Source organism: Pantherophis guttatus, chromosome 3 (genome assembly GCF_059756535.1).
Source record: "Pantherophis guttatus breed Tessera chromosome 3, ASM5975653v1, whole genome shotgun sequence".
Classification (NCBI taxonomy): domain Eukaryota; kingdom Metazoa; phylum Chordata; class Lepidosauria; order Squamata; family Colubridae; genus Pantherophis; species Pantherophis guttatus.
Genome location: NC_142065.1, coordinates 68,967,976 through 68,983,066, shown reverse-complemented (window position 1 = coordinate 68,983,066; position 15,091 = coordinate 68,967,976). Strand labels below are relative to the sequence as shown.

Sequence of the window (15,091 nt, the reverse complement as noted above, 5' to 3'; positions counted from 1 at the left end):
GTGATATTTACATGGTACTTTAATCATCCCCGACCTCTTTCACTTTTAGATAGCCTTTAATTCTCCCTTAGTTGGAATCATTTGGTGTCACAAGACTTGGGAGCAAGCTGTGCTCAGCGGATTGCCACCTCCTACTACTTGTGCCCTACGCTCAGCACTAATTCTGTTGCCTCTTCTTTTAAGTCCAGTCCATCCTGTCTCCCAGAGGGAGGCGACATAGACCACACAGTGATTATCTCTTTGCCTTATTCCTTAATGTGCTTGATTAGAGAGGGCAGGAGAGGAAAAATAATTGAGCCAAGCAGGCTCTACGATGGAGAGATCACATGAGCCCAGTCATGTTGTCTGTATTGTCCCTTCCTGTTAATCTGCAGATCAGGACATTTTAGTTTTCTGAACATAACTGTGTTGCGATTCTTTTGAATGAACGGTCATTAAGCTTCATTCACGTGTGAGTGAATGTTTGTTGCTTACTTATGGCTTGATCTGCACGTCCTGTGTTAGGATATGGGCATACACTTCGCATTCAATTTGCCATCGAGACAGACTGTAAGGATAATATTTGGCCAGAAGATCAGCAGCAGCTATTTAGTTACTTGGATTTTTATGCCAATCCTCTCATGACAGTCTCTCTGGGCAGCTTCTGTAAATAAAAAGATAATGCCGTAATCCTAAAAAAACAACCATGTGCAGAGTGCAGAATCAGCTTGAAGAACAGACTGGTGCACTAGTCAAAACTGAACAGGAACACACAGAACCCTTTCATGTGTTTGCTTCCAAATCGCCTTAAGAAAAGGAATGGTTTTAAACTATTTAACCAGAGAATAAAGCAGTAAAGAGAGGGGAACTATCTATGGTCTGGAACCTCTACATGCTCTGTGTTGCTTTCTTGGTTAAAGGATGGGTTTGGGGTTTTGAGGAAAGAAATTTCTCCCTGTCTCCCTGATGCAAAATGTTCTAGTTGTCTAGAATGCTGAATTCCTTTTTCAGAGCCTTTGAACTTTCTCTGGATAGAGAGGGAAAATACATCCCTAATTTAAAAGCCACTGTTTGGGGATTTAAACCTCTGTTCTGTAGAAAACGTTTGCCTATCTTACCCAGCTATCGCAATGAGATTGACTGCTAAAAAGTGTTACGGTTGCTAAGGATTAACTTTCATAGGGCTTTCCCCACTTTGGGGTGATATTGTACATATTATATAGTACAGTGACATTGAATTAAAATCAAAGTCTTGTGTACTGTTTCCTTTCGGTGATTTCAAAAGTATGAGATAACCCTCATTCTTTTCTATATTCTCTGTTGAATACTTTTTTAAACCAGTTCAAATTGAGTGTCTTGTTTTCCTTCCTCATTCCAGTCCTTCTACCTGGGACAATGATGGAGTCTTTGTGAGAGGAATCAGGGGCTGGCTAATGTAAATAATCCACTCCACTAGAAGCATCCTAATTCTGAGATACTTTTTGGTTTCCAGGGTTTAAACAGTGTATGTGTGTGTATATACATAGTATACACATGTATGTGTATGTGTACAAAAACACACAGACACAGAGTATATTAGATAGATAGATAAATAGATAGATAGATAGATAGATAGATAGATAGATAGATAGATAGATAGATATAAACAGAGAGACAGAGACACATACAGATACAAGCATACATACATAACATTCATACATATTATATTAATATGGAGAGGAGTTTCTGTTCATCAGCAAAATGGGAAGTGTTCTTTATTGAGAAGATAAATAATTTATTCCTACTTCTTTAATTAACTTTGTAGAAATTGGAGAGTCTTCCAAAGTCTTGCCAATCCAATCCAATAGAAAGGAGCAACATCAAATGAAGAACAATGACAAGTAAGGTTTTCCATTGAGTAATTATCATGAAGTTCCAACTGCAGGTGATTTGGGAGTGTTCAAAGCATTAGCACTTCTAGATGCCATATATACAAATACTTTTTTGCACTAGTATTTCCTGTGCATTTCCATGTTTTAATGTTTTGAATGACACATTCATCCAAGGGATTGAAAAGAAGATTAAAACCCTCACTTTATCGTGCTTGCCATGCTTTTTCTTTGTATTTTATGTTTTATTGGTTTTATTTTTATTTTTTTATTTGATTGTTGTGAGCTGCCCAGAGTCATTGAAAGTTGTGAACTGTGTTAAATAATTTATCTGTATAGGTAGTCCTTGGCTAGTGATGGTGATTGGAACCAGAATTTCCATCACTAAGTGATGTGGTCGTAAAGCACAATGTCCATCACATTACTTAGTGACAGAAATCTCAGCAATCAGAAAATCCCTATTGGTATTTTTAATTGAATTCCCCTGGTGGGAACCCACTCCAATCCAAGCCATTACTGATTTGGTACCTCCCAGCCCTGAATTTCAATAAGGGACTTTCTTGTCCTGAAGTCCCCCCATCTGCCTAGCTTCCCCCACTGCTCTTTTGGCTGCCCTGCATTGTGACATCCTTCAACAGCAGTGGCAACTCTGGGACTGAAGTAAAAGTCCAGTACCTTCAGTAGATTCTGCTGGCTGTAGCTGCCTTGGGCCTCTACTTCAGCCCCAGCACTGCCAGCGCCGTTGCAGAGTGTTACCTCAAATTCCATGCTGCAGCCAGCAACCCAGCACCACAGCACAAAGCCACAGCTGCTCCCACCATCTAGTATCTATTGTACCTTGTACTCCACCAGCCCTACTGCACCTAGGTGACATTTGCTGCCTTCTCCCTTCCGCTGCTGCTGAGGCATCTCTGGCCCGGCCCTATGCAAGGCGGCCACTAACCACCCCAGCCTTCTTCCTTTTTTACAAATTGCATGTACTGTTCTCCAGATTGCATGTGTCCTCACGATTCTTTGGAAGGCCTCTACGTCAGCCCCAGTGTAGCTGTCACTACGACCACCGCTAAAGCAGCACTCAGGCAGAGATGGGGCCCTAGAAGCACCCCTGAGACCCTTAGTCTTGTTGATGTGAGTGAATGACCATGCCTGAATTTTGATCATGTGATCACAACGGTGCTGCAACAGCCATAACTTCGGGGACAAAGCGTAAATACTATTCAAATAGTTTTTGAATAATTTCAACAATTATACAGGATTAGCTGTTGCCTAATCCTGCAAGAAACTGTTATTCCTTCCAATGTTGTTGCACTGGATTTGGCAGCAATGCCATCCAGTATGGTTGATGATGAGAGAGGTTAAGAGTTGTAGTTTAGCAACATCTGTGGAATCCTCATCTTTATCCTATAATATCAGTTTGGTTGTTTCAGCTGTTCGGAGCAAGCAATTGTTACTTGAGCTTTTATTTAATATATTTGTACAGTGTAGTCCTTCTGTCAAATATCGACCTTCTAACGGCCTTCAGAATAGTGCTGGGGTTTCCATTGTTCTTTTTTCTCTGTTCTTATATCCACTGTTTACTTTCTCCTTGATCTTAAACAACCATGAATTTGGAATGTGGCTTGGTTGGAATTCTTATGTACAGTACTAACACTGGGATATCTGGGTAAGTAGATACTAAATTAGTACACTGAAGCATGTTTGCAATCTTAATGCAACCAGGAAGAAACCCGATGAACTAGAAATATTTTTCAGATGCGTGCCATAATGTAAATAGTTGCAACTTTATATGGCTGTTGTTTTAACCTTAATTGGGGTAGGGACAGGTTGTTTGCTAAAAGCACAACTTTACACGGAAGGTCTAGTTTTTCCTTATTTCTATTTTCCTTATTTTTGTTTCAAGTATTGTGCCATTGATGTTGTATTTGTCTTTTTACATAGACTCTTGGTATTGCAGTCTGAAGTTGAACATTCCCTGGAAAGATTCCTGAAAATCCGAAAAAAACTAACCAATCTGAAGGTCCATCATTATGCTTTTCTGCTTTATCAAATTAATTCAATTATCTTGATTTAAAACAAAAAAAATCATTACAGCTTAGTTTTTATGTTCTTCCTTTTCTTATTGTGAGTTGAGTTCAGTAGAAATACTAAATATTCCATAGATGCATATGTGTGCTTGTGCCATCTCTTCAAGGTAGACCCGACTAAGGAACCAAAGTCATATACACTAATGCTACATTTATTATAAGTTTATATTAACAGAATTTTGCAAATCTGAGTGTTTCCCTGCTCTCTCCCTTTGTCTTTGTGAAAACTAGGGAAGGTTTTCTCTGAGATGCTTGCTCAGGCTACAGTTTTGCTCTGGATTTAGATTTATTTTCTGACTATAGTCCTGGTTATGGATCTTTCTCCTGTTCCTCAAGGTGAATCTTTCTGCCCATTACATCTTTCCAAGGGGTCTGGAATAGCTCTCTACATTCTCACAAGTTCTTTTCTAACAAGTTGCCCCTTTCTGCATTCACCTGCTACTTTCACTGTCTGAGAGGTGCATGTGTGTAAGAGGATTTGGGGATGGCTTTGCTCCTACTTTTCATTTTGTTCAAAGTTTATAATAATTGAAAAATATGGGAATCACTGTCAGTGAATTTTAAAATGTAACAGTGGAATAATTGAATTAATTATAAGTAATAATAGTACAACTTCTTTAAAATATCTAAGTAATCCTACTCTTTTGCAGTGCAACTTCCGATATGCTTTTTAAAGTCTGGTGTTTCCCTTAGCCTTAAAAATGTTTAAATCTTGATATAGTAGCTGAATATGAATTTGGATTGGAGGACATCTGAATTAAAATCACGGTTCAACCATTCCTGCATTTTCATGTTGGTGCATGAGATTAAGACAGAGTTATGGGAAACAATACATTTTATCTGATTTGCTCTAGGAGAGATGATAAAATAATCCAAGGTTACCCCAACAGGCAAAAACTTCAAATCATATCCAAAATTTATTTATTTATTTATTTGTTCAACTTGAATGAAATTCCTGGTTTCTCAGTTCTCTAACTACCAAATGTAGCCAGGAAATTAACTTTCAACTTCATTGAACTGATCCTATTGGGCATATTTCTAATATAACGTGCTAGTAACATGATATGTTTTATCAATTGAAAAGAGTGGAAGATTTAAGAAATGTTGTTTTTAGGTTAAAAACCTTAGCACTGATACTAACTTTCTCAAAAAAATAATAATCTGTTTTTCAGGCTTTAGAGGGCACCGGAGAGCTGGAAAATATTCTGGGCACTTCAAACAAGCCTGGTAACTTAAAAATTGAAGTGAGAAAATCCAGGAAACTGAGTAAGAAGGATTTTATCTCATTCCAGGTTTTTCTGACAGAATTTAAACTTTACATTTTGTAGGAGGGCTTGGAGCTATAATTGTATTATATAATAATATAAACCCTTCATTGGTTTATTTTTTATAACTTTTGAAGGCTCTAAAGACACTTTGCATGGAACAAAACAATTACAAAGATAAGTGGAGATATATATATAAAGTTATTTAAGGCAACACAGCTCAATCCTGTATTTATCTAGTTAAATACAGTATTAAATTTAGTGAGACTCATCTCATGCAAATAGGACTATACCCTTAAATTAAAGTGTTCTGTTGAGGAAGTTAAAAAGTAACCTAATGTTTAATTCTTCACAGATGAAATGACCAAGTTTGGCATCCTATCTGTATTTCTCAGTTTACTAATCCATTCATGTATAAGACTTTCTGGGTTTTAATTTAGACAATATCAATATTATGGCTTTACGTGCATATTTTCTTCTAATACTTGTCCTTTATCGGTTCTTGTAATATAAGAATTTTGTTTACAAACTCTTTAGTGTATTCTAATATCCTCACCAATGTGTGTAGTAATATGCAAGATAAATTGTGTGGGTGGATATTTCCATAAATTAAGATGTATTATTGCCATTTATATTAAAATTTACTAAGATTCTATTTGCTGCTTTTCTTTTTTGGGGTAATATAGAAGTGTTGTAAGGTCTAAGGGTGATTTCCCTTCTCATTTCCTTAAATTAGATGAGAAAACTGTAAAAAGCATACAAACTGTCATAAAATTTGAATAAAAGTTGCAATAGTGAAAATAACTTTTCAATACAGACTGGATTATTAAGGTCTATTAAACATAAAATCTGTGAGACCTTGATTAGTATTTAAAATTTGATTTTTATGCCTACAGCTGGTCTTGTAAATAAAATGGCTTGATTTCCTGTCTACCTGAAACCCTCTGTTATCATTCCTGATGCTTTCTTAGAAAACACTCATTCTATAACTATAATGGATGTAGAAATCTGCATTCAATTCAGCATTTTTAAATGTAATGATTTCATTGGGTGTTACTTAACCACCATTTTAAACATTAGAATCACACAAGTAGAGTTCTCGTGGTATCTAAATATTGTTTCTTCTTCAGTTGAGCAAGTCAGAAAGAGAAACCTGCAAAAACCGGGTGCTGTTAGACTTTCTACTCAAGGTGAGGTTTTTATTCCTTAATATTGTATAACATTTGCTTTGATGGCTAATTTACTAGGGAATTCCATTTCTTGACATGCTGTTTCGCAAGGCACCATCCCACCCATCCCTTACAGTATAATGTAACTTTCGTCTCTTCCCCAAGCACTTAAGCAGGTATATAAAGACACATTGTCACATTTAAGGGTCTAACTCGAGGTGTCCAACCTTGGCAACTTTAAAAACTGCGAATTCCCCAACCAGCCATGTTTACATGTCTTAAACATTAAGACCTGTAAAGGGAGTGTCCCAAGGGAGACACTCCTGGTCCCAAGGGAGGACACTCCCGGTCTAACCAAAGTGATATGGTCTAAGAAGCTGCATTTGGTATTAGTTATTTTGCAATTTATCAAATGCCAAGAGGCTAGATATTTTGGACAGATGTTTCATTTTTTAAAACTCCAAATAAGATGTTGAATTGTTTATTTACATATCTTTCCCCTCTGGCTAACGAGGTGAAGGAAAATCTGCAGCGCCTTGTGATGTTGATGTCCTTTTTTAATGATTGAGAACCACAAAAGTAGAAGTAGCAAACCCAGTTTTCTCCAAGCAGATGCCTAGGCAGCCCAGGAGAAAGAAACATACTGCTGATGAACTGCAAAAACCTCATTCCCATTTTTTCCCACTTTATTAACAAGCTTCCCCAGTTGGCACTCACTCCATCAGTGTCCACCAATAAGTGGTATGGAGTTGAAGTCCAACACGGTTGAAGAGGTCACATGAAGTTGGATTTATCTTTGTAACAGGGATGATTGGCTGGTGGGGAAACAACTACTGTAGGGTATTACAGACTGAACTAATTTATGGATTATTTATTTATTTATTTATTTATTTATTTATTTATTTATTTATACATACATACATACATACATACATACATACATACATACATTATATCTGCAAATTCATTGGAAGCCTTGAGTGGGAACACTTTAGAACATGGTTGTCCAATCTTTTGGCTGGCCTGTACTGCATAGAATGAAGAGGAATGGTTTTGGGCTGCACACAAAATATAGTTAATATATATAAATAACAAACTTCCTTTATTTTTTAATGTTATTTTTTTAATGATTTTGTTGGGCCCATTACAGGCTGTCCAGGGCCACATGAGGCTCATGGTTTGGACACAACTGCTTTAGAGAATCAAGAAATCAGGGACAATTTTGATTTATATTCTGGCTTTGCCTTCACATAAGAAAATGACAGAATTTATTGTCTGACATTGGTTTTTGCAGCCTGTTATCGTGGTCTTTGAATAAGCTGTTTGAAATCCAGTTTCCATGAAATCCGATAATTCTCTTATATCATTGGAAAATTTAGTCCTACAGGATGAGCATTGATAGAATTGATATTTATTTACTGAGTCTGCATTAGATCTGCAATAATTTGACAGTTACAGTGGCTCTTGACTTTTTATTTATTTCTTTGATTGCCAAATGCCATTATTTTCTAAAATGAGTTTTGCAGCAAGTTTTTTTAAAAGGATACTAAGGCGGTTCAGAGATCCTAAATAATATCCAGTGAAGTACAATTGTATTCTTCCCCACGGAGCCCTTGTATTGTCCAAAATATTTTTATAGAAGATTGGGACAAACAATGGAAGTGCGGGAGAGAGGTCTGGAGAGAGAGGAGAAAGTTGGGAATATTTTACACAGATGGTCATAGCCCCCCACTATTTTAAAATCATTCTGGGCTTTCCAGAGGCTCTTATGCAAACATGCAGCTTATATAGAAATGTTTCTTATCAAATTATTTTCCTACCAAAATCTTTTTCTTTGCAATGTTGAATCCACAGAGAAGAACCAAATGTACACATTTGGGGAGCAGTTTGCTTTTTTTAAAAAAATGTGCAATCTTTATCTTGAGACTCACACAAACATATTCATGTTTTGCATTTTGAAAGAGTAGACTATGACAAAACACAAGGAAATGTGATTCGGTGATCATGGTCATGAAGATTCGAGAACAGTGGTGTCCAGCCTTGGCAACTTTAAGACCCGTAGATTTCAACTATTACAATTGCTGGTAGTTGTATGCTGGCTGGGGAATTCTGGGAGTTGAAGTCCACAAATCTTAAAGTTGCCAAGGTTGAACACCCCTGCTCTAGAGTCTGCATGTGATCCTAGAGCACCTTCAGTTGCTACCAGTGGTGAAATCTAAAATTTGTTACTACCAGTTCTGTGGGCGTGGCTTGGTGGTGGGGGGGTAATGTGACTGGGTGGACATGGCCAATTTTTTTTTCTTTTAAAACCATTTTTTCTACAACCTCTTCGGCGAAGAGGTTATAAAAAAATGCTTTCAAAAGGCTCTGACGATCCCAGTTGAGTTGCCTCACCGGCAGAGGCTTTTTTCCTTTTACAAGCCTCTGCTGATCAGGCAACTCAGCTTGGATCGTCAGAGGCTTTTAAAAGAAAAAAAAACCTCTGCAGATCAGGTAACTCAGCTTGGATCGTCAGAGGCTTTTAAAAGAAAAAAAAGCCTCTGCTGATTAGACAACTCAGCTTGGATCGTCAGAGGCTTTTAAAAGAAAAAAAAACCTCTGCAGATCAGGTAACTCAGCTTGGATCGTCAGAGGCATTTAAAAGAAAAAAGCCTCTGCTGATTAGACAACTCAGCTTGGATCGTCAGAGGCTTTTAAAAGAAAAAAAAAACCTCTGCAGATCAGGTAACTCAGCTTGGATCGTCAGAGGCTTTTAAAAGAAAAAAAAGCCTCTGCTGATCAGGCAACTCAGCTGGGATCATCAGCTGATGATCCCTTTGACGATCCCAGCTGAGCCATGCGATCATCAGAGACTTTTTTTTTTTACTTTTAAAAGCATTTTTTTGGCCGAAGAGGTTGTAGAAAAAATGCTTTAAAAAATTAAAAGAAAAAGCCTCTGATGATTGTGTGGCTCAGCTGGGCATTGGGGGGGGCAGGGATTTTTTCTATTGGTTCTCTGAACCACCCGCCTCCATCGCTACTGGATCGGGCGATCCGGTCCAAACCGGGAGCATTTCACCCCTGGTTGCTACCCTTTATGCTAAGACAATGGTGCAGTTTTCCTGCAGAAGCAGTGTTACGGCAATTTGTGGTGAGGAGCACTTCTCTCTATTCTGCTGGAATCCTTGGCCTTTAATACAGATTAAGCCTCACTTAGTACTTAGCTCCCTTTAAGGAAACACATGCTGCCATTTTTCCCCTCGGGCATCTTTAATTCACTGATCTTAATAAAAGCTACCTTTTTTTTTTTCCAGTGTTCTTTGGGAAGCTTACAACAAATTGGAGCCAGAACATACAATGTTTTTAGTGTTCTTGACACCATGAAAGCAGCATATTTAAGGGGAATATAATCTGTTAATACCTGAATTTACACACACACTTCTGTATCTGTCTTACCCACATCACCATTTCTTAACTTCAAATCTCTCTGTGTACAGTATAGCCTTGGTGCCACCCAAGGCTTTAATAATGATAATATTTCTCTAATGTCTATTACTGGGGGACTTGAGAACACTCAACATTTATGAATACAGCCTTGCCACATTGCAGAGACAAATGAACTCTATTTTACAAAGTCCAATCTCACCAAGGCACTTAAAAAGATGAGATGCTTAACTGACATCACTGCTTAGCTGACCCACCTGAAGGTTTAAGCATATCTTATTTAAAAATAAGCACTTTATAGTTCTGTTTCATATTATGCACTTCAGTGGCTTAAAATCAGGAGGTTATGAGCTAGTGAGATAAACGATCTTTTTCCATGGTCTTAAGGAGTATTTCTAATCACTAGTTTTTCATAGACATTCTTCGTAAAGTTGTCTAAGTTTGACAGATGGAGGAAAAATCTACCTTGAAAGCATAAATATATCATGTGTTACACAGATTCATAGAATTTGAAAGACTGTTTAGACCAGTGGTGAAATGTAAAATTTGTTACTACCTGTTCTGTAGGCGTGGCTTGGTGGGGGGAGGGTAATGTGACTGAGTGGGCATGGCCCACCCAGAGGCTTTTAAAAGCCAAAAAATGCTTTTAAAAGCCTCTGACGATCCTAGCTGAGTTGCCTGATCAGCAGAAGCTTTTTTTTCTTTTAAAAACATTTTTTCTACAACCTCTTCAGCTGAAGAGGTTGTAGAAAAAATGCTTTTAAAAATAATGTAAAAAATGCCTCTGATGATTGCGTGGCTCAGCTGGGCATGTGGGGGGGCAGGGATGTTTGCTACCAGTTCTCCAAACCACCCTCCGCCATCATTACCAGCCTGGGTGATCCAGTCCAAACTGGGAGCATTTCACCCCTGGTTTAGACCAAATCCAGTTCCTTGTTAGTGCAGGAATCAAAATTAAAGCACCCCGTCAGATGACTATGTGCTGAGCATATCCAGCACCAGAGAGCCTTCCACTTCTTAAGATTATTTGTTCCATTATCTAACAAACTGCTTTTGCTCTTAAGATTTTCTGAACATTCAATCTCTCTCCCTCCTCCCTCCCTCATAAGAGAAGCTTATTCTCTTATGTGGAGACATCTTCTCCCCTATCAACACTGATAGGAGGAGGATATTGTGGAGGATATTGTGGAGGAGATCCACAATATATTGTGCCCCCCACTCCTAACCTCTGGAGCTGGTCCAAAAGGATATCATGGAAGATAGTATTGAAGGCTGGTGGGAGATCAAGAGAAGCAAGGACGAATCCTGCCATCCTGATTCTTCTTGCGGTCATCCAGGAATGTAACCAATGCCATCTCGGTTCCATACTGAATCTCAACTGCAAGGGAACCACATGATCCGCTTCATACAGGGCCCTCTGAAGCTTGCCTCAAAAAGACAGGGCAAAGATCCTTTTCCACTTCCTCATATCTAATGGGATCATGTTTGCACTGGTATATGTGCATGTCTGCTTTTTTTGCTACACTGATCATGTTTACAAGAAGACTTGATTCCAATCTGGTTAGTCAATCATTTAGAAAGAATTGTTTCATCATAGCCAGTATAGTTGTCCATATAGCATTGTTTCCAAAATATTTGGAATATTTGGAAATGCACTTACATAAACTATGAGCCTAATTTTATTCTTGGCCCTGTATTCACTACTTAAATACATGTGAGTAATGGATACGAATTAGGAGCAAAACCTCCAACTGATGCAAGGATAGGAAAAACAGCATGTGTGTTTTCTTTCACAAAGTTTGGTTAAAGACTAGGAAGATAAGTAGCTTGTCTGTCCTCACAGGCAAAGAGTGAACTGGGGAAGACAGCTAGTTCCCAATCTTGTGTCTTAAAACTCAAGGCAATGCTTCCTTTTTCCTGAGCTTGAAGTCATTTCGCATTTCTATTGATATCTGAAATCTCCGTAGCTCAGCAGTGTGTTCTTGGTGCCAGACAGGCAGCCACACATCTTGATCAAATAGATTAGTTTTCCCTTGTGGTTATGATTTAGTTTTTAAAAGAAACCGAATAAAGGACATTTCAGCAATGAAGACTTAGCTTGCTGGGTGTCAGATGTGTTGAGTAGGGTTTTCTCATTCTTTATTGTTAACATGTACTGAACGGATAACATTCTTGCCTCGTTTTTTTTCCCTATCTTACTACATTTTTTTATTCATGCTTTGTGTCTGTATATAGAAATTTTTAGCATAGATGTTTCAATTTTTAATCCAAACACTATACTTAGTTAAATGGTGTTGCTGTTTAAAAATTACTTTAAAGATAAGACCACCACAGTAGCAGTTTGTGCCTTATCTTAGAATGGAGTGTGGTTTATTAGAGAGTCCAGCTACATAAAGCAGGAATGAGCATGGCCCAAAGATTAAACACAATCTCTGGTTGATATGTGTTGCCTGCTGAAGATCTCATAACTCTTTGTGATCTAGGAAGCCACTAATCCATGGCTGGCTGGGGAATTCTGGGATCTCTTCTTCATGCTGCAGAGGGTGAGAAATACTGCACTAATAAATTAGTTGCATAAACCTGTAAGCCTATTTCTGGAAGCCAACAATGGCTTGGCTTGGCTTCTCCTTCCCTACTTTTGCTACTTCTCTTTTTTTGTTGTCCCCCCTCCACCTGCTTTTTGCTTCCTCTCTGTCACTAGTTGTTTTGCTGGGAGCAATAGGAATGCTGGGAGTTGTTTTGCTGGGAGCAATGAGGGCTCCAATTTATTCATAGCAGACAAGACTAAAAATTCTTTCTCATTGCTGGCTTTTGAGTGCTCATTTTCTGTGGTGTGCAAAGGCAGTTTCTAAGTGTGACCTGGAAGCTGCTGGAGCCTTCAGGGCCCCAAAGGTAGAAGATGATCTGGCTGAGCAAGTGGGCAGGGTCAAACAGGTCATGAGTTTGAGTTTCACGATTCTCCCACAAGAGACCTAAATCCAGCTCCCCATGAATTCTGTTGACTCTTCCGTTGACCAGTTTGCCTTGACCATTAGTAGATCAGATTCTTGTGTATAGATAGCATGAAATAAACTCAGGAGTGATGGAAAGAGAAACCATACAAGCTTTGAGGGTAGTACTAGGTCTACTTTTCTCTTTCTCTTGTTCACTGGGGAAAAAAAAAATCAAGCAAACGTTTATTAATATATAGCATAGCTATGAGGAAAGTAAATCCATTATATCATCTATGGCAAACTAAACTTTATGTTTTCAGAAAAATCTGTTGAACTGGATAGAGTCCCCAATTCCAGTGAAGATAAACGCAGATCAAAGTTGCTAATTGAAGTCAAGAATGTTAACATGATGGAAATCTTCTGATCTTGAAATCAGAGGTTTTTTTAAATACTGGCCATTAACTAATGAAAAGAACTAACAACTTAAAACAGGTCCCTACTGAATTGGACTCCTCACCCATCTAGCCAAGCAGTCTTTTCTCACAGTGGCCAACCAACTGTACAAAGAAATCTTCCACTAATCTTCCATGGCCTTCATGATACACTTCATCTGGGCCCATAGCCATTGATCTGCATGACTTCCATTGATCTGCATGACTTCCATGGTCCAAACTTTTTGTGAAGCCAGCAAGGCTAGTATCCTGCACAACATCTCATGATAGTAAATTCCAGGATTATTTATCAATACTCAGAAACTCCTTTCAATATAATAGTCAATTAACACACAAAAAAACCCGAAGGATTGAGTGTTTTGTGTTCAAGAACAGCTATTAATGAGATGTTGAATTGAGATGATTTCTTCCATTTTGAATGCTAGAGGCATATTTAACACTCCTTCACCTCCCCTTCCCCCTCCTCCCCAAAAGCACATAAAATTTAGCATGATGTATGAAATTGGTTGTGGAATACAAAAAATATTTTTAGATTTTAACAACGTTGATTTTAACTGCCACAATGGTATCTGTTTTGCTGTTCTGATAAGAATGGGTGTGTCAAAAATAACTGCAAGGAAGGAAGGGCAGCTGAAGATGGAACATAGTGTTTTATTTTGCTTTTCACTTTTGGATGTGGTTTTCTATAATTATTTTTAATTAGTTACGCTCAGGACATAAAACATATGACTATTCTTTAGCTTGGTACTGATGGAATGTCACATTATCATCACATGGTGAGGCATGAAATTTATTTACTTTACATAAACAACCTCTTCTTAAAACAACTTAATTCAGAGCATTCCTTCATCAATGGACAGCATTATGTAGATCTTAAGATATCATTTTATGTTAGCAGCATAAAAAATAGCACCATTGTTTGCCCATGACTAGAATTTACAGTAAACAAAATGTTTTTTGAAGACAATGTAAGCAAACTTGAGAGCAGCTGCCAGGAGATGAAATCGAGTTGTGTTGCTGCTGTCTAAAGCATGCCATGTCTGTGTGTAGGATGGGTGCCGCATATTTCCAAAGGGAATTTTTGTTTCAGCATATGGAGGAGCAAATCCAAACACAATTAACCTTTATCCTGCTCAGTCCTGGACAGTACTTGATCACTTGGGGAGAGGCTTGTGCCTTGTGCCGGATAAAAAAAGCGGTGCTTACCCAGTGGGCAAATTCCAATTGATTAGAAAACAAAAGGATCTGTTACAAATGGGTTTGCTATGTCCAAGACAAAGCAGTGGAGTTTTGCAGTCTTTTTTTTTTACTTTTTTTTTTTTAAAAAAAAGCTGCTTTCTGAGTTTTGCAATATTATTATATTGCATTTAGCCTGATTTGGATAATCCATCTAATCTAGCTTTCTATTGTAAGATCAAGCAATGTGAAGCTAGCAGACTTTGCTTGCCCCCGTCACTTTGCCGTTTGCCACAATTGTATAGTGCCTCGGTTGCAGCTGGCTGATCCCAAAAAGGTAGAATGGAAGTCCTTGGACAGGTAGAAGGCAAACGGTGTCTAGGCCTGATATTTAGAGCAAGATAAACTTCAAAGTACTCTGTACCAAGTACTTTGGACCGTTATTTCTCAACCTTGGCAACTTAAAGGTAGGGGGACTTCAACTCCCAGAATTTCCCAGCCAGTGTTAAAGTTGCTAATAATGAAAAGCACTGCTCTAGACATTATGACATTTTTTGTCAGAAGATAAAAAATGTCATATATTAAGAGACCATTAGCCCATTTTGTTCAGAGCTACCTACATCAATTGGTCATGTTTCCCCCACCCAAATACTCATCTGGCTTAATTCGGCTTGACTTCCCAATCTAACCAAGGTTGGCCAAGTCCTACATCATCTGAAAAGTGTAGACCGCAGACCTGCTG

General features: G+C 38.1%; 1 protein-coding gene across 2 annotated transcripts in view; it reads left to right on the top strand.

Annotated features, from left to right (window-relative positions):
* The window catches only part of ITGB3BP (integrin subunit beta 3 binding protein), a 45,478-nt gene that overhangs the window by 16,295 nt on the left and 14,092 nt on the right, over positions 1-15,091 (top strand). For both annotated transcript variants that reach the window (XM_034415248.3, XM_034415247.3), the window contains exons 4-7: positions 1,784-1,859; positions 3,786-3,864; positions 5,104-5,197; positions 6,327-6,386. In XM_034415248.3, the coding sequence (XP_034271139.1) occupies positions 1,784-1,859; positions 3,786-3,864; positions 5,104-5,197; positions 6,327-6,386 (309 nt within the window). The remainder of the gene's footprint in view (positions 1-1,783; positions 1,860-3,785; positions 3,865-5,103; positions 5,198-6,326; positions 6,387-15,091) is intronic.